Source organism: Poromitra crassiceps (genome assembly GCF_964638095.1).
Source record: "Poromitra crassiceps genome assembly, chromosome: 15".
Taxonomy (NCBI): Eukaryota; Metazoa; Chordata; class Actinopteri; order Beryciformes; family Melamphaidae; genus Poromitra; species Poromitra crassiceps.
In genome coordinates this window covers 29,720,490-29,741,853 of record NC_139634.1, presented here as the reverse complement: position 1 = coordinate 29,741,853, position 21,364 = coordinate 29,720,490, and the positions used below count along the sequence as shown (strand labels likewise).

At 42.3% G+C, this 21,364-nt stretch overlaps 1 protein-coding gene across 4 annotated transcripts; it reads right to left on the bottom strand.

Moving 5' to 3' along the window:
* Positions 1 to 1,858: 1,858 nt before the first annotated feature.
* On the bottom strand, positions 1,859 to 20,250 carry slc9a6a (solute carrier family 9 member A6a). 4 transcript variants are annotated; one of them, XM_083651546.1, is made up of 16 exons: positions 19,920 to 20,250; positions 18,608 to 18,807; positions 17,535 to 17,612; positions 17,255 to 17,331; positions 16,909 to 17,021; positions 14,390 to 14,495; positions 13,010 to 13,151; positions 12,105 to 12,210; positions 11,585 to 11,673; positions 8,532 to 8,645; positions 7,985 to 8,096; positions 6,603 to 6,774; positions 6,219 to 6,243; positions 6,023 to 6,111; positions 5,318 to 5,423; positions 1,859 to 5,041 (listed from the first exon to the last, which is right to left on the bottom strand). In XM_083651546.1, exons 1-16 carry the CDS (start codon positions 20,209 to 20,211, stop codon positions 4,778 to 4,780), a joined length of 2,085 nt encoding a protein of 694 aa, XP_083507672.1. In that variant the 5' UTR covers positions 20,212 to 20,250; the 3' UTR covers positions 1,859 to 4,777. The 4 variants fall into 4 exon arrangements, with proteins under 4 accessions (XP_083507672.1, XP_083507671.1, XP_083507670.1 ...); XM_083651545.1 differs by having other exon boundaries at positions 6,023 to 6,099; positions 6,207 to 6,243; positions 6,621 to 6,774; XM_083651544.1 differs by having other exon boundaries at positions 6,621 to 6,774.
* Positions 20,251 to 21,364: the final 1,114 nt, after the last annotated feature.

The following is a 21,364-nucleotide window of genomic DNA, read 5'->3' as shown; positions in this document are numbered from 1 at the left end:
CTGCATGCTGCTATTCTCTCTCCCCAAAGGGGCGTAATTAAGACAAAAAATAGACATCAAAATACAAAAATAGCCTACTAAAACAAAAAAAAATGTTTTGCAATGATCCAGTGGATACAAGTTTAACAACAACTAAAACAATAAAATCGAGGCAGCAAAATACAAGTAGCCTAATCAACTCATAAAATATCAAGATTGTCAGCATCAGCATTGTCACCTCATCATCTCTGCATCCCTATAAGCCATAGGTATGATTATGAATGGATGTTTATACCACTAAACATCTTATAAACAAACACTTGGTAGCCCATTGAATGACTGTAAACACGCTGCTCTACTGGTATGTGTAATTACATGAGGTGATGCTGATGAGACCCACATGTTTGTGGACAGACCCTTCGCTGTATGTTAGGGACAATGGGCTGGAGGTGTTCTATGGTCCACATTTGCAACAATGATGGTTGGTTATTTGTAATTGAAGGCAGCACCAGTCAGTCAAACAGGAGAGACCCATTGGATAAACTAGTGGAAAGTTCACTTCACGGCATAAAATGACCATCCTCACAAGTGGCTTGCTTCAACATGGTTATTTTGACATTTTTTACGACAGTCGTTGAGAGGTTGAAAATGGACGATTGGGCGGACAGAGTTTTTGTTCCAAAGTGGATGGGAATTTAGTTTTGAAAGCCAGAAATCTCAGTGGTTGGCAAAGAAATTGAAAGTAAAATCTTTTTATATTGTCCCTTTTGTCTTTGCAGTGAGCAGACTAAAGTTAGTGGTGACCAGGTAGTCTCAGCCTATTGCAGGTCCAGGCCAGAAGGTGCTGAGTGGCTCAGACTGCACAGATCCTCCAGACACAAGGTCAACTGGACAATAGTCTCTGTCAGAGAACAGGGAAGGGGAGGAGCACAGAGAGGGAGAGAGGGAGGACTATGTATTTAGATAAGAGAGTGTAAGTTTCCCTTTAAAACTACTATTTGCTTCCTGGACTCTAACTCCACTATACAGGCATAAGGCATTCTTGAGCAGAGCGGAGAGAGTTGTGCCCATATTAGGAGCATATTATGTAGCAGAAAATATGCCGGGGAGAATAAAATGTCGTCACACTTGGCTGTGTGCAGAGCGCTACTTCATATTCACACCACTCCTCTGCTCCCTAGAAAAATTAAGTGTCATCTTTTCATCTTTTAATGCAATAGTTGCCAGTTGAAAGTGGCAGGAAAAATGATCAGTCAGTTCAGTTGATTGATTATGATGTCCATTAAATAACAAGCTTTGCAATTGTTTCACCAATTTGGGAGACTCGATCGCTGGCTGAGGAGATGAACAAGGCACAGTGCCACATGACTTGTGGTTGCCTGAGTGACGAGTGTTTAGCCTACTGTTGTCAGCCTTAGAGGAGGCGGCCGTTTTTCCAGTCAACACTCAGGGAATAAATGTCACTTGTTCCGGGATGTGTGTCTCGGGAACCTACATTTCAATGAGGTAAAGTCAATTTGAAAAGTTAAATTGAATAATAATAAGCCTATTCATTTGCAAGCCATTGCATTACATTTCAAATTGCACCTTACATGTTCAATATTTGAAAACGAATGCATTTTCTTTTCAATACAATAGTACAACATAAGCATGATCAATTCAGATACATGCATTTCAAATACAATCTCTTCTAACCTCTTTCCATACTTCTCGTCTCTTTCCTGACCACATCTACCACCAGGAGGCTCTGGACTGGATGGATATGATCTCTGCAGCTCATTAGCTGCATTCTCACACAATCCAGACACTCTATGTAATGAAACAAGGCAAATGAGGAGGCTGTTAACAGCGAGCAGTTTAATCAAAAGCAGAGGCTTCTGTTTATTGACCGTTGCACGCACATGAACAGGTGAGGGTATACAGTATTTACACAGATGTAAACAGTACCTGCAACACAGAACGAGACAACACACCGTCTCCCTCTGTCTCTCACACACACACACACACACATGCTCTCTAACATACATACATACATACACACTCACCAGCATGAGCACTGACGCATGCGTAAACACACACTTACACACAGTCACACGCACACACAGAATTTGCAGTATAAAGAGAGTGGGACCGTCTGAAAACACAAGAGCACAACGAGCCCCTTTGGTCAGCTACTTCAGACAAGATTCCAATGATCAAAGCCAATCACAAGTTAGTACAGAGAGATAGAACACATACTGGCAGAGCAGTACAGGCAAATATACGTAAACCTACAGTATATAGGCTTTTGCAGATTTCACATGATATAATGTGTCCATCAAAGAACAGTGGCACACAATTCAGGTTTGAGCTCAATGGAGAATGGATGGGACTGATCCATGCTCTGTATAGGTCATGGCAATAGCATTCTAACAGCAATTGGTTGCTAACATACATAGAAATGGCCTGAATGGGAAAAGTCATAAGATAGGACAATAGTATGGTGGAACTTTCAACCATCCCAACTGCCCGTGAGAATAAATCTTGACAGAATAAGATGACTGATCAATGAATCAACTGAATTTGTGATGAACATCAATTAACCATTCATTGGAGTTACATGAATTATCGCATTTTTCCACCACCTTCCCCTTACAAAACATAGGCTGAACAATACAAAAGCAGCAGTTAGATAACACAAGCATTAGAGCAACACAATAAAGAAAAACATTCTCAAAGGACGAGTGCAAATGCTTCAACTTTTGTTTTGCTTTGTTTACTTCATGAGTTCCCTTTCTACTTAATACAATAAAACAAACAAAACAAAGTATAAAATGGTGGAAAAATAGATTTTTTTTTGTGGTGTCAAGAGGCATGCCTGATTGAAAAAGAAACAATGTGAACACTCAATTAGAAATTCCTGCACAGCAGAAGATAACACTGCAGAAGGAAAAGCGTATCTAAAAACCTGCTCTTCCTTCCACCTCTGTATCACTCCCCCTCCACACACACACACACAAACACACACACACACAGGCATCACAACTGCCCTTCCAGTTCTCTCTCCCATCCCAAATTTCAACCCCGCCCACTTGCATCCATCAGCATAGACCCTGTTTGTCCTGCTTGTACAGCCATCAAAACTCAAACAGCCTATTCAATGTATAATATGGGAAACCTTCTACATGTAACATATTCATCCATGTGTACCTTTTTATAATATGCAACGTCATATTTGATTTGTGATCCTTTGCAGCTTAGTCTGTTGTTAAACTCAACTCATTAACCCACAGGGATCAAAAGCAGCTCAGCTGTGTGGAAGTTAAAAACCGAGTCTAAGAAAAACCACCACAGCTGTGCATCGAGTGGAATCTTTAGAGAGCAGGAAACACTGCCCCCTATCTGTCGTGGCAATCTATCTACCAAAGATTAACTGCCTAAATGCTAGGGGAAAATGTATTGATTTGGAATTATCACAAATGTGGCCTTGCCTATCACATTCACTGATTTCATGGCCCTATCATGCTAATGTGTATAAAATCAAATAACAGAGATAAAAAGTTGCCTAAGCAGTATACTCACAAAATCAATCGTGTGCAGCTTACCAAAAACGTGGTAGTATTTTGCAATATCAAATTAACATAACATGTGAATTTCGGATTCAGTTAAATGAGAAAATTTGACACTACTGGAAGATGTGCTAGAAAATGTACACACAATGCTAAATGAGTACGACAAATGTGATTTAGCTTATGGTACCTAAGCTATGGCCAAAAAGAATACAAAACACTTTGAGGTTGTCTGCATTCAATTTTCACAAAATCTCAAATGCAGGACAAAAATGGCACTCGCTTTCACCATTAAGAATCATTTGGAACTCGTATTTGACGCAACAGCCCTTCGTTCTGCTGCAAGTGACATCGGCGTCGAAAATAATCCCTCTCTAAGTCACAGTCAAAGGTCATTGGGAGAGATCCGCAACTTTCACTGCCAGGCTTCACTGTATCGGTGGCATCATTGTAAGAAGCTATCTACAGGCAAATGGCATTAACCGATGACCCAACGCCCATTGAGTATATTGCTACCTTATGGACAGAAGATGTCTTTTTTTAAATAGAGGAAATCGACCACCGCATGACTGCCCATTCTGAATTGGCTCCGCCCCCCAGAGGTGATCCAGGATGGGTCGCCAGGCTTACAACTACAATCTCCAGGCACTTCGATTGTAACCAAATGTACAAATGTGGAGCCACTGGGTCAGCATGCCTTTGATGGCACTGTGTGACGCAAAAAGAGAAGGCAGCGACATTCAAGGTCAGACCCAAAGCACAAAGCCCCTCGACCTCCCAGGCTCCCACACATAGAAAACAACAGAAGCATCCTTAGCATGCATTATCAAAGTTATAGTACTCTTGGGATACACAGAGACTAATTAGCTAGTGGTTGGTACTTTGACTTCAATTTAGAGACGCATGCTTCTAGACCTCTGTGCAATGCTACTGCCACACAAATTTAAGCCAAACTTGAAACAAAAAAAATATCATTTTCAACTGAAAAACCAAAACCCAACAAATAAATAGACTATATTACAGTTTGCCAGATGGCAGAAAGGTGTGGAAATGAGCAGAAGGAGAATGAGGTAGAGACAGTGATTTGCCACTATAGAGGAAGCAGGGGGTAAAACATGAGGTGGTGAGAAGATGAGTGGAAGAAGCAGGAGGGATGACACAGAAAAGTGGACGGGTGAAAGAAGGAGTGTCGGAGTCCTTTGTTCAAATTGGGCCGGTTGTCTGGGGGGCGGGGCTGAGACTCTCCGCCCTCACATCCGTAGGCGGCTGTGTGGGTCTGTGAAGGGCGGCTCGGAGTCGTCCATGGGGAGCACCAGGCGCGTGCCCCTCATCACCAGCTCGTGGTCGCCGTACGTCAGCTCGCGGTCCAGGTCCTCGGAGGTGGCCGCCGCGCCGGCCGCTCCGCCGTGTGCCCCCGTGGCGTCTGTGCTCACCGTGACGTCACCGTAGGTCAGGCTGATGTCGCCGTCCGTCAGGATGAGGTCAGAGTCGTCATCCTTAAGCTGGCACTCGTTCTGGTGGAGGGAGAGAGAGAGCGAGAGCGTGTCAGATATTCCACACATCAAATTCCCAGGACTTTTTCCATGACTTTCAAGATCTTTAAATTCAAGGTCTCACTCTCAAATCCACACACTTTCGAGGACTTTCAAGACTCATGGGAACTGAGCATACTCTTCAACACAAACCAGAATAAAGCGCAGGATGCAGTTTTAACACTATGGCCAGTAAATAAAGAATGAAAATGTCCACATTCAGTCAGGATTGAATAGCAGAATGAAGTAGCATCTGACCTCGTAGGCCTGAGGGCTGGTGAGGCAGCGGGCCAGTGCGCCGCAGCAGGCGGGCAGCGTGGCTGTGAGCGGGGGGCCGCTGTGGGTCAGGATGGGCTTCAGGTAGCTGGAGGGGGGCTAGAGTCAAGGACTGTTCAACTGAACAAGCAATCTGGGCCATTAGATGGTATCAGAGATTGAATAATGAATAATGATAATGAATGCCAACTGAGGTTATTCAATAAAGTTGTGGTTTCATTCCGTTTCGGTCATTCTTGTACAAAATGCAGGGGCAAAATAAAGTTAATACTTACCGTAATTCACATTCATTTTGCATTAAGTGAAACAGAACATTACACACATAAAGGAGGCTATTTGGAGAGGCTATACTTGTCACTCCCTCTGCTGGCTGACACTGTGAAGTACACAGGATAGTCAATACTCAGGTTTCAACTTATTGGATACAGCTAACAAGCTCGTAATGACACCCAGTACTCTCATAAACACCAGTCAGTGTTTATGGCATTACAAACCTATCAAGTTCTTATAGGTTTACAGTCAACTGTGACAGTAAATTGCTGGCAGCCAAATACGGTATGTTGAAATGACAACAGCTCATCAAAGACATCATAGGCAATCTAAACACAGAAAAAACATAAAACATAAAAAGATGTTTCTTGTTTAGCATGATCACTAACACACCCAAGAGAAAAGCCCAAAGGATACTTGTGGTCGAAGTTGTACCAGATTCTGAAAAGCCAGGCACTTTCTTGTTTGGTGCTCCTCCTCTCTGAGCCTTCAGCAATACTCATTTGCTAAATGAAATAAAGTAAATAAGCATAATGCAGTTTAGGTTTGGTATTCTCTTATACTCATATGGTATAATGGACAAATCTTTCAGAAGAGCTACACTCACAGAGTTATCTTGATCAGCGTCCACTCCCACTCTGTTGAAACAATCAGACATGTAAGTCAGTTACAGTCATAATCAATTGACAAACCAGAATAGCATTGTGAAGTGCAAGTACACATCCGCTAGATAGCGACTTCCTATTTGTTTGGGATTCTAGGCGTTTTAACCTGCTCGGAGTACCAGATGGGTCCGTTACACAACATAAAGCAATGCCATCGCTATCACGAAGTCTGGACAATCAAGGAAACGTATTTAAAAGTCAATTTACGATTATCTGTAAAATGCCCTGATGTGGCCACGCCCGGCCATCTGGTGCTCCGAGCAGGTTAAAACAAATGCTAATTGTGTGCAAACGCAATCTGACCCAGGACTGACTTTGACAGCGCTGTCTACGGCGAGGTGAGGTCATACCTTATGTGCAGGCAGGACAGCATCTGGGTGGTTCCCCCGCCACAAACCCAGACAGTGAAGAAGACCACGAGCAGCGTGGTGGAAAACATGGTCTGCCGGGCGTACGTGGCCGTGTCCCGGATGGACAGGGCGAAGGTCATGGCCCCGCGCAGCCCTGACCATCGCATGGGGGAGAATGTTATACATACACACACATACAGTATACATGCTTCTGTGTGAGACCAGTCAAGCCAGGACAACAGTGTGCTTGCATGCCTGTGAGCGTTATCTTTTGGCTAGATAACACTTTGCACAGTGGCATGCAGGAACTGGAACAACACTGCAATACACAATCAGGTAGTCAGTACTCAGTACTCCAACACAGGGTGCAAAGGAACAAAAACTCCATTTCCCATCATACACTTGACTGAATAAGTTTGACAATAATCAGGATATAGAAGATGTACTATCGTCAACTAAGGCAGTGGTTCTCAACTGGTGGGTCACAGTTGTGTGCAACGGGGGGGGGGGAAAGTCTACTCCTTGAGGACACTGTTCACGGCTGACGTTACTGTCTTTCAGACTTCAGAGGCTGTAGCGGGCTCATTTTTAAAGCTAGAAGTAGATACTGATATATCATATGAAACTAGAAGACCTAAGGCATCAATTGGTATCAACCATGTCATTCTGGCTTGTCGGGAAGGGGGATAAATAACACTCCAAAGTCAGGCAACATTTTGGCGAGGGAAAAACTGGCATGGCCCTTTTTAAAGGGGTCCCTTGACCCTTCACCTCAAGATATCTCAATGAGATAGAAACGCTCACTTTATGCTAATCATGCAGTTTTGGGCAGAAATCATGCCGTTTTTTACATGCAGTATAAATGTTATTTTTGCCTATTCTATTGAATATGGCTGCATACCGGAGTCCCTTACCAGTCTTGGAATTGCATAAATCGGATATGACTGGATGGGTGTGATGATGTTAGTCCCCATAGTAGCCATTTCATTGTAGTGGGACCATTTTTCAAAACTTGACCTCACTGTATCAAATGACCTATTGTGACCTCTAGGATAGTCACAGCCTCATGAGTTTTTACAAACCACAAACTAGAGACCTAGATCATTCAGAAAAGAGCATAAGCATAATATATACCTGTAATTCAAGATAAGTCTACCCTTTTATTTAATTCAAGAAATGTCTGCCTTTTTATTTCACATTTCATATGGTTCAATTTAGATTCTTGAAACTTGATGAGCATCATCTTGTTTAAAAAGGCATAAAAAATAAATCTGAAATGTGGGTTTGCGATTTAATGACTAAGGAAAAATGTGGGTCGTGAGGCTAGGCCAGCTGAGAAATAAAAGGATCCGCACACTACTGACCTGCAAACATCATCATGTGCTGGAAGTTGGATCTAATCTTGTTGCGTCGGCCCAGGTTGAGAAGGAAGGAGAGGGGGTAGATGTTGGCGGCTCTGCCCACGAACACTGCCAGCTGGGTGGGAACATGGTCAAGGAAGGGCTCTTGGTCCAAGCACAAAACAGAGAGCTAGTGTGGTCTGCTCACCATACACCACACTTATTTATAGACTTATAGCTTGTGGCTTCCCTTGACGTCAATTACTGTTTGATTCTTGGTGGTAGCCTGTAATAGTGTGGGAACTTCACTGAGATAATGTGGGGTGGGTTGCCAAATGGGGGGTTAATAGTATGACGTGGAGCTGATCAAATGGAGTATGTGTGTGTGTGGGGGGGGGGGGGGGGTGCTCTGGGATTAGAGAATTAAAGCCTAAGTGAAAGTACAGTAGGCAGTGGCACTATAACAATAAAGCAGCACAATCAGACTTGGTGTTAGCATCATAAAACTTAGAATTCATTATTGTGTATCAGTCACTAGCTGGCCCCAGGTAGTTTTTATAGGAAAAGATACAAAAGCCCCGACGATGAACATGGGGTTAAAGATGTGGTTCTGGAAGGTGAACAGGGTCAGACCCATGTAGGAGAAGATGAAGTTCTCCGCCAGGAAGTTCAGCAGCTCAAACAGCTACGACACAAATAACATTTTGTTCAGTCGATTGCAACATCAGTTGATGTAGGAATAAGAAAACACTGATATTTATGCATTACATTTCAAACAAAACCAGTGTAGTAACATTTTCAGTTCACTTTTGTATCTTGGATAAGGTTTGAAAGTGGGGAAAAAGCTTTCAGTTCTGCATTCCTCTTTCTTTTGCAACGTCCCTTTTTCCAATTCAACTTGTCAATTCAATACTTGTCCTCCCCCCATATATATATATATACTGTGTATATATACAGTGTATACACACTGTACATCACTGATGATACGTCCCAGTTGCATCCATGTGATGTTTTTTCTATATAGTTAGCCTGGCCTAGCCAGTGACTCCTAGGAATAGACTATGTGACAACCAGGAATAGATTGGTGACCACTGGAGAGACAGTTGACAGCCGGAATGTAGACGGCACCCGGGAGCAGTATGGGTTAGCGCCCCAGCCTGTGTCTTCCGTGAGGAAGAAGCCCGACAAATCCACGAGAGGCCTTTTAGGAGGGCCATTCAAGCCGCAAGTGGAGCCTGCAGTACCACCACGACCCAAGAAACATCATTCCGGAATGAAATGTTGGGAGTGGGGGAGTCTGGTGCAACGCACAGGTCCTGGACCTGGTGAGACGTAGGAGGAGCCCGGACAGGAGTCAACCCACAGACCCCAGTCCCTCCACGTGCCAGAGCCTCCCGGTCCCGGCAGAGTAGTTCCGGAGCAGCGGATTGAGTGGCCCTGTCTTTCCCTAAGAGGGCTGACCGTGGGTAGCTACTGGGACGTAAGTTGGGGCTTGATCAACCCCGGCTGGGTCACCTGGGCGAGGGTGTATGATGTTGCGAGACCCCGAAACATCCTATGACCCCAGGGTACATCACTGATGATACGTCCCAGTTGCATCCATGTGATGTTTTTTCTATATGTGTATATATATATATGTTTATATTTATATATATACATACAGACATACATACATACATATATATACAAGGTTACAAGAGCACAAGTTCTAAATTAGGTTCTAAATGAAAGCAGAATCCAGAACTGAAAGCTTTTCTCCCACTTTCAAACCTTATTCAAGATACAAAAGTGAACTGAAAATGTTACTACACTGGTTTTGTATATATATATATATATATATAGATAGATATTTATTATATATATATATATATATATAGATATAGAAGAAAGTAGTGCCCTGTGCACAGCTGTGCTGCTAGTCCCGGGTGCAGCTGGAGCAGGAACAGCAGAAATAGCAGTAGAAAGGAAATCCAGCGCACACCAGGTTGTCAGAATAGACTTCTTTTATTTAAGTTGCATAAATATGGCGAACAACGCGTTTCGCTGTTGCTTCATCAGGTTCGCTTTACAAATGAATGGCACAGGGGTGGGTTTAAAAAGGCTGTACCATCAATTATCAATTATCAACAGGTGAGTAACATTACAGATCATGTGACAGCATGATTTGCAGACCATGTGACAGCAAGAGAATGCAGTTCATACATGTTTCAAAAGACAAGTACATCAAGTTAAATATAGCAATATCAAGTGTCACAATTACATACATTAGAAAATAGAAATTTTTTAAAAAAATATGTGGAAGAATTTCAAAAGGACATGGTCAGACACATTTATTTACCTAGGACAGGCTCCAGAATGGTCACAATGAAACCACAGAACAGCTTATGCATCTAGTGCAATAAAATGTCGGTCAAACTAAACGCAATCTTAAATTAAGAATTGCAGAACACAAGGCAGCTATAAGAAATAGCAACATGGATTATGCAATTGCTCGCCACTACAAAGATAGAAATCATGGCTCTGCAGCCTCTATGAAATGTATAGGCATTGAGAGAGTCTTACCCAATCCAAGAAAGGGAAATATCATCAACCAATTACTTAGGAGGGAAGCATATTGGATACACACCTTAAACACAGTTGAGCCCAATGGTTTGAATGAAATACTTGATCTGAGTTCATTTTTATGATGTATTAACTTTATGTTTTCTACCTGCAGGTGATGCCTTGTATAGGGAGAGTGAGATGAGGCACTATATCTCCCTGGCACGGACCCTCCCCCCCCCCCCCCCCCCCCCATATATATAAAAAGAGTTGAGGTATTGCACTAGATGCATAAGCTGTTCTGTGGTTTCATTGTGACCATTCTGGAGCCTGTCCTAGGTAAATAAATGTGTCTGACCATGTCCTTTTGAAATTCTTCCACATATTTTTTTAAAAAATTTCTATTTTCTAATCTATGTAATTGTGACACTTGATATTGCTATATTTAACTTGATGTACTTGTCTTTTGAAACATGTATGAACTGCATTCTCTTGCTGTCACATGGTCTGCAAATCATGCTGTCACATGATCTGTAATGTTACTCACCTGTTGATAATTGATAATTGATGGTACAGCCTTTTTAAACCCACCCCTGTGCCATTCATTTGTAAAGCGAACCTGATGAAGCAACAGCGAAACGCGTTGTTCGCCATATTTATGCAACTTAAATAAAAGAAGTCTATTCTGACAACCTGGTGTGCGCTGGATTTCCTTTCTACTGCTATATATATATATATATATATATATATATATATATACATACATATATATACACCTACACACACACACACACACACACACACACACACACACACACACACACACACACACACACACACACACACACACACACACACACACACACAGTATATATGTATAGTAGAAACATGACATGCAACTAGTTATGTCACATTTTCACTTTTTTGTTGTTGCTTTCAGACACCCCCCCCCCCCAGTTTCAACACTGTTTTTCACTTTCAAAATAAAGATAAACTATTTTTCACTTTCAAAATAAAAAACTCCATACTTAGATAGCATAAATAAATAGAATTGCATTTGTGTAATTGTAGTTCTAGTCCGACCTGTTTGGTCCTGTCCTGCGACTCAGGAGACAGGTTATTGAAGGTGTAGTGGGCTTGGGTGATACCACAGAACAGCACTGCCACCACTCCTACAACACACCGGTGGGGGAAGGGGGGGTTGGGGGGTACAGACAGAAAGGAGAGAGGATTCTACAATCAGTTAAGAATGTTACAGTATATTGTACTGATGGATTGGATTCCCCTATTGATTATTTTCTTATATATTTCAAAGCATTTTAGCACCCAAAAATATCCCTTCACTGCTGGATGTGCGTGCCTTTTTGTACCTTTTAGCACCCAAAAATAGACCAACCATCATTTGCATGCATATGTATGGTAGCAAATGAAATCATATACCATTTGGTGGACCACAGCCACCTTACAGTACATACATTTTAGTATGGGTGGCCTGCATGAGTATCAAACCCCTAACCATGACATAGTGCTGTGTGTGTGTGTGTGTGTGTGTGTGTGTGTGTGTGTGTGTGTGTGTGTGTGTGTGTGTGTGTGTGTGTGTTACCTGTGAAGCCACAGGCCTCAGCCAATAGGAATGTGCTCCATGACATGAGGAAGAACAGAGCTGTCTCCAGCAGCGGGAAGTCCCTCAGCTTGGTGAACTTGGTCACGTAAGGACAACAGTCAAGGTTTAAACAATACACGATACACTAAAATAATATATCTTAACATCATTTAATCTAGTCTTTAGCCTTCATTTTTTTTGTTTGACATAATCTGCCAATGGGGTGAGATAATTTAATCGGTTTCAAAAACAAATAAGACTTGTAACAAGAATTTTCTTGAATCAAGTGAAATTATCTTGATACAAATTTATTTTACAGTCGTCTGTGTGGGAACGCCCACAAAAGGTTACTTCTGATAGCGTTGTGTCAGTATGCCGTGGGGGAAAACCAATAATATATCTCAATGATGTGACTCATCACCAGCAGAAGGTGCTGCACTACAGGATTGGGGATTCAAAAGCAGGTACGGAGAGGTCTGTTCAGATGTGCGTTCACTGCGGGGGTTGAATCTCCGATCCTGTCTGCCTGGGCTGGGCTAGCAGCTAAATGCTAAATTTGAAAGACGGGAGGATTTCCCCAATGCATCCCATTGACCACGCATCTATGACGAGACACCGCCTGAATGTAAGTGAAATTATCTAGCCAAATTACTTTTCTTTTTTCCAATTGTTTCAAGAACGATTTAATAAAAGATTTTAAGATTGAATACTGACTAAAGGAGTTAAGATATTTTTTGCACTGTATACATAACTCATCTGTTATACTGTACACGGGGAGATCACTTCCAATGTAATACATTAATATGGCACTTAATATATTAAACTGCAATCATGAATAGTTAATAAGCTACAGTGGTTTTTGAAGATCAAGATGTAATAAAAAATGTAAACAGCATGAAAGATATGAGAGCGGTGACAACTCCGGTGGCCACGCCCAGAGCGAAGGAGCCGCTGAAGATTCCCAGGAACATCCCAAAGGACTTGAGCAGGGCCATGACCTCGAAGGTGTGACTGTTGTCCCCCTGCGGCTGGTAGGCTACGATGGACCTGGCGTAACACAATACAACACCATACATACATACATGTACATTCTGTAGCAGAATGATCATAGGAATCTCAGGGTTCCCACACCTTCTGAAACATCAAATTCAAGGACTTCATTCAAATTCAACGGTTCAAGGATTTCAAGGACCTGTGAGAACCCTGCATATTATATGATAAACTAATATAACTAATACGAAGCCGGATGTACAAGCTGTTTGCACGATGAGCCTGCCTGATATGCAGGTCGTGCTGTTAGCTAAATATCTTTGCCTGCTAGTGAGTCTCTTTCGCTTTTTCTAAAAGCACTTCCTACCTGCCTCTCTGCCTAAATGGGAGGGGGGTCAAATATTTTATTAAGATGGTCTAACGGTTAGAGTGTCGGAAAGGCTCCGGCATTGTAATTTTCTGTGGCAAAACCCATTTATCTGGCACTTAAATAGAATAAAGTAGACCATCAAAAACATTTTTAAATGGTATTTGAACCAGGTCTGACTCTAGTAGGTTTATTATCTTTCTCCACTCCAGCCCCCGCACTTACGAAGCAAATAAATTAGCATTTATTTGGGGAGATTGTCGAAACTCATTGACACCCTGCCCTCGCCTAGGCTTCTGGATACATTTCAATAATAAAATAAGGGTTAATCAAACAAATAAAATGTATAATAACTATTTTACAACTACATTTTTATAACTAAGGGTCTGCTTCTTTGGTGTTGAGCTAGTATCTAATATCAAATGGCTGGTGCTTTGTCATGTTTGTCCCGCGGCACCCTGCTGCATAGGCGCACATTGCCTTGATCTGCTTTGACGTGCGCGCATTCAATGGTTTGATCAGAGTCTCGTCTCCACACTCTCTCCACACTGGGGAGCGGCCCTGGCACTGGGCCTGGCATAATAAATTACAATTCTGGGGAAATAAGAACTGAGTTCGACCCAGAGGAGGAGACAAACCGAGAAGTGTTGGCTTGAGGGGGGCAGCCTCACGTTTTCCCACAGTGTTCCTGAGAAGCTGCTATGAGGTGCAGGCTGCAGCTAAAAAAATGGTCACAGGCCAATCACAATGCATGACTTGCACTTTCGCCATTTCTCTCACAAATACAGTATCTTGGCAGCTGTGGTGACAGCTCTGGTTCCTCTACTCTGGTGAGTAGAGGAAGTTTGGCAACATAAACATTCTAGATGGTTCAGGATATATACGCAGAGTCATGGCTGATAGAGTGTAAGGAAGGCAGAGGACTTACGAGGACAGAACCACAGCCACCGCGTCGTTGAGCACGCTCTCCCCAAACAGCAGAGCATACAGATCCACATCCACCTGCAGCTCGTTGAAGATGGCCAACACCGTCACTGTAACACAAGCACACTTCTTGGATTCCTCTTGTTTTCTTATTTCTTTCTTTCGATATAAGAATGGACCTAATTAACAACATGTGCCATTGAGCCAATTCAGAGATGGCAGCTGGTGTCCATGTTTTAGGGTGGATCGCCTTTGTTAGTGGAATTTAATCTTCGTGTTTGTGAAACAGACTATGTGTGATTTGTACTGTTAGCGTCACTTTTTAAGGCGTGGAGGGGAAAAGGTCTGTGTTTAAGCTGGTAAGAACTCACAATGTTCTGGTGGCTAAGCTTAGCAAAAACTAGAACGACCGCAACGCGGACTTATGCCTCCGCCATTAGTTCATTCTTGAGTCCAAATCGCCATTTGATTCAAATTGGAAGAAATTCCGTCAAGGCGCTCCTGTGATGTTGCGTTACAGAGCTTGAAAATTGGGTGTGTGAGGTCACAGTGACCTTGAACTTTAACCACAAAAATGTAATCAGTTCATCCTTGAGTCCAAGTGGACGCCTGAGGCAGATTCGAAGAAATTCCATCAAGACATTCCTGAGATATCGCGTTAACAAGCTTGAAAATGGCATTTGAGAGGTCACAGTGGCCTTGACCTTTGATAACCAAAATGGAATCAGTTCATCCTTGCGTCCAAGTCGATGTTTGAGCCAAATCTGAAGAAATTCTATCAAGCCGTTCTTGAGATATTGCGTTAACCAACTTGGGAATGGCGTTCGTGAGGTCACAGTGACCTTGAAGTTTGACCACCAAAATGTAATCAGTCCATCCTTGAGGCCGAGTTAATGTTTGAGGCAAATTTGATGAAATTCCGTCAAGGCATTCCTGAGATATGGCGTTAACAAGCTTTAAAATTGCGTTGGAGAGGTCACAGTGACCTTGACCTTTGATCACCAAAATGTAATCCTTTCATCCTTGAGCCCAAGTCGACGTTTGAGCCAAATTGGCAGAAATTCCATCAAGCCGTTCTTGAGATATCGCTTTAACGAACTTGGGATGGCATTCGTGAGGTCACAATGACCTTGACCTTTGACCACGAAAATCTAATCAGTTCATCCTTGAGTCCAAGTCGATGTTTGAGGCAAATTTGATGAAATTCCGTCAAGGCATTCGTGACATATCGCGTTAACAAGCTGGAAAATGGCGTTTGAGAGGTCACAGTGACCTTGACCTTTGACCACCAAAATCTAATCAGTTCATCCTTGAGTCCAAGTCGATGTTTGAGACAAGTTTGATTAAATTCCGACAAGGCATTCCTGAGATATCACGTTAACAAGCTTGAAAATGGCGTTCGAGAGGTCACAGTGACCTTGATCTTTAACCTTTGACCACCAAAATGTAATCAGTTCATCCTTGAGTCTAAGTCGATGTTTGAGGCAAATTTGATGAAATTCCGTCAAGGCGTTCCTCAGATATATCGCGTTAATGAACATTGTACGGACATACGGACGGACGGACAACACGGATCCATAATGCCTCTGGCCTGGCTATCGCCAGCGGAGGCATAAAAAAGACACATTACAGTACATTTGGTTGAAAATATGTTTGGTTATTGAGCAACACATAGAGAGTGAGACTGGGAGAGAGACAGACAGACAGAGGAGTGGAAGAGGCGAGGGAGAGGGGGGCCTTTTGCAGTAGAGGTCGTTATGACCTTCATTGATATGCTGTTGTGGGGGGGGGGGCGACACAGGATGGGAACCGAGAAGTTTCACAATGTTATGACGGCTGTTGATAACGGTATATACAAACATGGGTAACCCTTCCTTTTACAGTCCGGTAATTACCAGGTATTTGGGTATTTGCCCGTAATTACAAGTATTTACTGGTTATTTACCGGACTGTAAAAGGAAGTGTTACCAAAACATGCAGTTGGATTTTAGGGGATCTTTCTCTCTATCCCTCTGTCCCTCTGTCCCTCTGTCCCTCTGTCCCTCTGTCCCTCTGTCCCTCACTCTTTCCTCATTCTGTCTTGAGTCGACTCCAATAAAAGAGAACAACTGAGAAATATTCAAGCCTGGGACTATTTTTCTTAAACATCTCTCATGAGCCTCTTTCTGAACTTGGTCATTTTTGTGGAAGGTACTTGCTTTTATAACAAAGGACTCTATATTTGAAGAAGCAGTCAGATCTTCTACAGGAAAGCCCCGAATGGCTTTATGGACCTAAAGTCACCTGCAGTCCGGTGACTTCCCCTTAGTCACACAAGTTTCAGGGCCTATTTAAGACACATTCAGCCACAACAAAGAAGTGAATTTTAGTGTAATCTGTGAGCAAGAATCATTCCTTTAAATCTAATTCTGTACTTCCTTGTCATCAAAACGGTCCTTTTATTACAATATAACTAGCTAAGAGATACTCAAGAGCTGCTGATTGAAGCAGTTGTTACTGCAGACTGAAAGCCACCATACACACCAGGGTCTGTGGCAGAGACGATGGCCCCAAAGAACAGGCAGTCGGTGAAGAAGAAGTCTCCGTCCAGCTGCCCCACCTGCTTCATTAGCATCACACAGCCGTACATCATCAACCTGGCAAACAGGGAAACGGCAGGTACTTTCCATATCAACAACACTGCCTGTACTGCTGTCTACCACCACCACAGAAACTGACATATACCTCAAATGCATTGGAATACATTTTGTTTTGTGCATATTGCTTAGAGAAGATAGAATGTACATGTGAAAGCAGAGCAGTGGACCTTGTTTTTTTTTGGGGGGGGGGAGGGGGGATCTGTTGGTGAATAAAGCAATCTTGTTCTTACCCAATGATGAAACAAGAAACGACTGTCCCCAGAAAGGCATAAGCCAGGATGGATCCCATGTTTCGGAAGAAATGTCTCTGAAAGACATCATCAATAAACCCATGAAATAATACCTTGTTGAGTACAATCCAAGTCATTCATCTTCAATAGCTTCAACTGTTGAGGTTTCTAAAGATGAAAGGACGTTACATCAAAGGAGGAGCGGACTTGTGTGTGTGTTAAAAATAGCGACTGTTTCTGAGGTTGGTAGGGACAGTGTGTGCCTGTGACAATACTCTACCCTTTTCAAGCTGTAGCCGGCATGGAAGATGATAGGGGGTAGGAGGATGTTGAAGAACACTTCTGGGTCAAATGTCACCTGAGTCACACACATACAAAAAAAAACATATCAGTATCATATTATAGCGCCAAATCTATGGAATACACAATGAAACCTCTGCTTTCAAACAAGATTCCTCCAAAGGGCAATTATTGCTAATCCTGGCCTGACAAAATATTTGGATTTCCATGCTGCTTGCAATTAATGCATGAGTTTCAACATTGTATCATCAGAGATGACCCATTTGGGACAGACTGGGGCGGCTCCCACGCTGGCTAACTAAAGATGAGTGAAATCACAAGATGACAGTTTCTCCATCCAGACGGAGGCAAATGAATGTCAGCTGATACTAATTTCACAGCAGTAAAGCTTTCCATCAGATCACCTTTGTTTCTAGAAGACCAAATAGCCAGTGTGGAATTCTGTCACTTAGGCCAGGAACTTGTATTATTTTATTTTATTTTATTTTATTTTATTTTATTGCACAAGTTCTCCACCAATGCTGAACTCCATCTTGCAGAGCACCACCCGGTCGTAACTGTTTGTTTATCGTTGTCTTCCGGGTTTGATTTCCCAAGGTAACGGCATGTGAATGAAACGCTGTTTAGTAGCCTACTAGGAGGTCCCAGAAGTTGGAAATTCTCACCAGCACATGAACACAGCATAATAGTTACCGATTAAAAAAGATCATAATTAGGGGTGGAAATCCCAGACCTAATCAACTGATCTTTTGGAAGGGCCATGTGTCCACCAAATACATCACTTTTTGAGATATCTTGCTCCCAAAAGAAACAGAGAAGGGTGAAAACTGAACCTCCTCCCTACTTTGTGGTTTCTGTAAGTTTTTTTTTTACTGCAGTGCTGTAAATAAGGAAGTTAATCAAAGTGGGGCGAAAACTGGTGACTGGAAGCTACTGGATAATTTATGTTGCATAAAAACTAAGAGATCGACTGAAACGCCTCGCAGATAGAAGATTAGTTTGATAGATCAGTTTGATAGAAATAACAGTATGAAATCCCACACTGGTCTCTACCTTGCGCAGCATCTCGTTGTCTTGCACCTCGTCCACCTCGTTGGGGTTGATCTCTCCTTTCAGAGTGTATTCGTAGAATTTGCCGCTGGCGTTCACCAGCAGGGTGGCAGGGCTGGCGTTGACGTGGCAGCTCAGGGTGACGTTGCTGATGTCCCGAGGAACGTGGATGCCGTAACGCAGGACCACACCAAACAGTATGCCTGGACACAGAGAGAGGGGGGACATTGGGGGTAAAGTTGATTGTGGTTTTACGCAGGTTATGGTTGAGACAAGGAATGTACAACGAGAGATGAAAATCTTGACCTGCTTGGAAGTCAAGGCCGAGTTTAATAGCAGGATGTAGAGGATGTGGACATATAAACAAGGGAAGTAACTACCCATCATAAATTGTGGATCCATTCACAGTGAGAAGAGTAATCTGGCTTTACTTGATTTACAAGTGCATTTTATTTTGTCATTTCCAAATTGTCCAAATAAAAGAATCAAGTTTTAACTCAGTCCTGTCGTCCTTTTAGAATGGCATTGGAAAGTTCATAACAACATTCTCTTTTCTAAAAAAGTGACTCTTACTTTTACTTTAAGCACATTTTAAATGAGCTACTTTTTGCTTTTACTAAAGATGCTATGAACTTTGGTGTGCATTGTTTCATCTCAGTTGTCAAATTATGTGAAACTGACACCACAATGCAGTGACTAAATACATAATTCCTGCTTTTTGGCTTTTTAGTGGTATTTTTTTTCTTCTTCAGTTACACAGATAATCGCGATGTATCGTAGATGAATTGTCGCAGAATCGCTGTATCGTGATAACATTGTTGTCGTCGGCAATGTATCGTGATAGTATACATATCGTGATTTACTCTGTGATTCCCACCCCTATATTTCATAAGACCAAGATTTGCTGCATTTTCTCAATCTGTGAGGAGCATGTACTCCTTCAATTGAAGTTAAAACATGAAAACCACAGCTTAGATTTACATTAGCCTGATATCACACTGAAGTGCCAACTCGTTGCACTCCATTTCAACTCAACTGTGGTGTAGGTGGATACAGAGGTCTGGACCCAGGCAAGATTTACATGGCTGATACTCTGACTGACTGATACCTGAAACCTAGTTTGCCTGCTGCTAAGGTTGGAAGCACAGAAACATTTAATATGAGCCTGCTGGTGGCCTGCAACCATTTCTAATGTAGGACAGGCACATCTACAAAACAAGTATTGCAGTACCGGATCAGGAAATCAACATTTTTAGTGCCAAAACAGCACTGATGACATCACTCGAGTCAAGTCAGGAGGGGCTTAAATTCTCACCATAAATCATCGCCAGTCCAGTTTCGTGTATAAACCTGAATCGCCGGTGTTTGAACAACCAGATGGTCAAAATGGTGAGGGTGAGGAGCATGATGAAGATGAGCAGGTCCGCGCTGTCCTGCCGGTGGCTCTCCTCAACCTTCTTCTCTGTAACGATGTTCTCCATGGCACTGTCCTCCTCTGGAGATGATGCTCTGCAAACACAGATGCAGACAGACGCACTCACTAGTATGAACAGCCACAGTGTCCTCGTTGCCCTCCTGGCACTGTTGACAGTCAATTTAAACCCCATTGTGGTGTGGTCAGCGGCCAATTATTGAAATGTCGTCGTCGATAAAATCAAACTTTGTTGAAATCTTCTATGCAAGCTGGAAGGTAGACAGCAGAAAGACGACAGCAACAGAAGAATCGATCCCGGCCCGGAAGTGAAAGTATTTCCCCACACAAAACGTACAGTGCTTATTTCGATATAAAATGCCGTAGAAAAATGTCGTTCGTTTAAATTGATTGAGCGAATGAAAATGTAGCGTTCATTTATTGTCTGTCACTTTTGATTGGAAATGTTATTGAGCAAAGATTAATTTTTGCACTTTTCCACCAACATTTCCATAGCTGTTGAATGTAGTTCAGGTTGAGAACTCTTATTGTGAAATCTGTGAACTGGAAGTGAGATAGATGGCACGATAATACTCAAATTCAATCTATTTTGTCATCATTGCAAAAAAAAATTGTAGCTAGCTATTCGAGATTAACCATTTTGGTAATAAATAAAAAGTAACCAATAGCGTTACACACAAAACAATATTTTAACGCTTGCATTTCAAGGGTGCTTCACTGAGGTTGTTTTGGATATCGGTGCAACTAAAAATAGTTCATAAACCATATGAGTATGATATCTCACAAAGTGATTTAACGCTATATTTTTTCAATCCCCCTTTTCCCTTTGATTGTAATCCTCCAGCTCTCCAGATGATGGCGATATACAGCCTGCGCAGTGCGCAGTGTGCTAAACCTCGCGAGACAGAGTGAGAATGTGGCATTCAATGTTTATCGGAAAAATGAAACTACCTTACACATTCCATGTGAACTAGCTTGATATCGGAGGTAAAGGAGAAAATTATGATTCCCTCGTGAATCTTTTGCTACGATCTGATATTGGTTAACCGTATACCTGACAAGCAGGCAGAGTCTCGCGTTGAGACTGTTGTGTTCAACAATAATCCGTGCTAAAAAAATATATAATAATAATCCGTGCTACAACGTAACTAGTAGTAGGGAAAACGAGGACGGTATATCTAGTGACTGTCGAAACTATATTTAGTTACATGTGTGCATTGTTATTACATTTCTTTCGACTTTTGCACATGAGGAGCTGAAAATAAACTGTCTGAAAGAGGGTAACTTTACAGTTTCCGAGGAGGACATGAATGTAACAAGAGATCCAC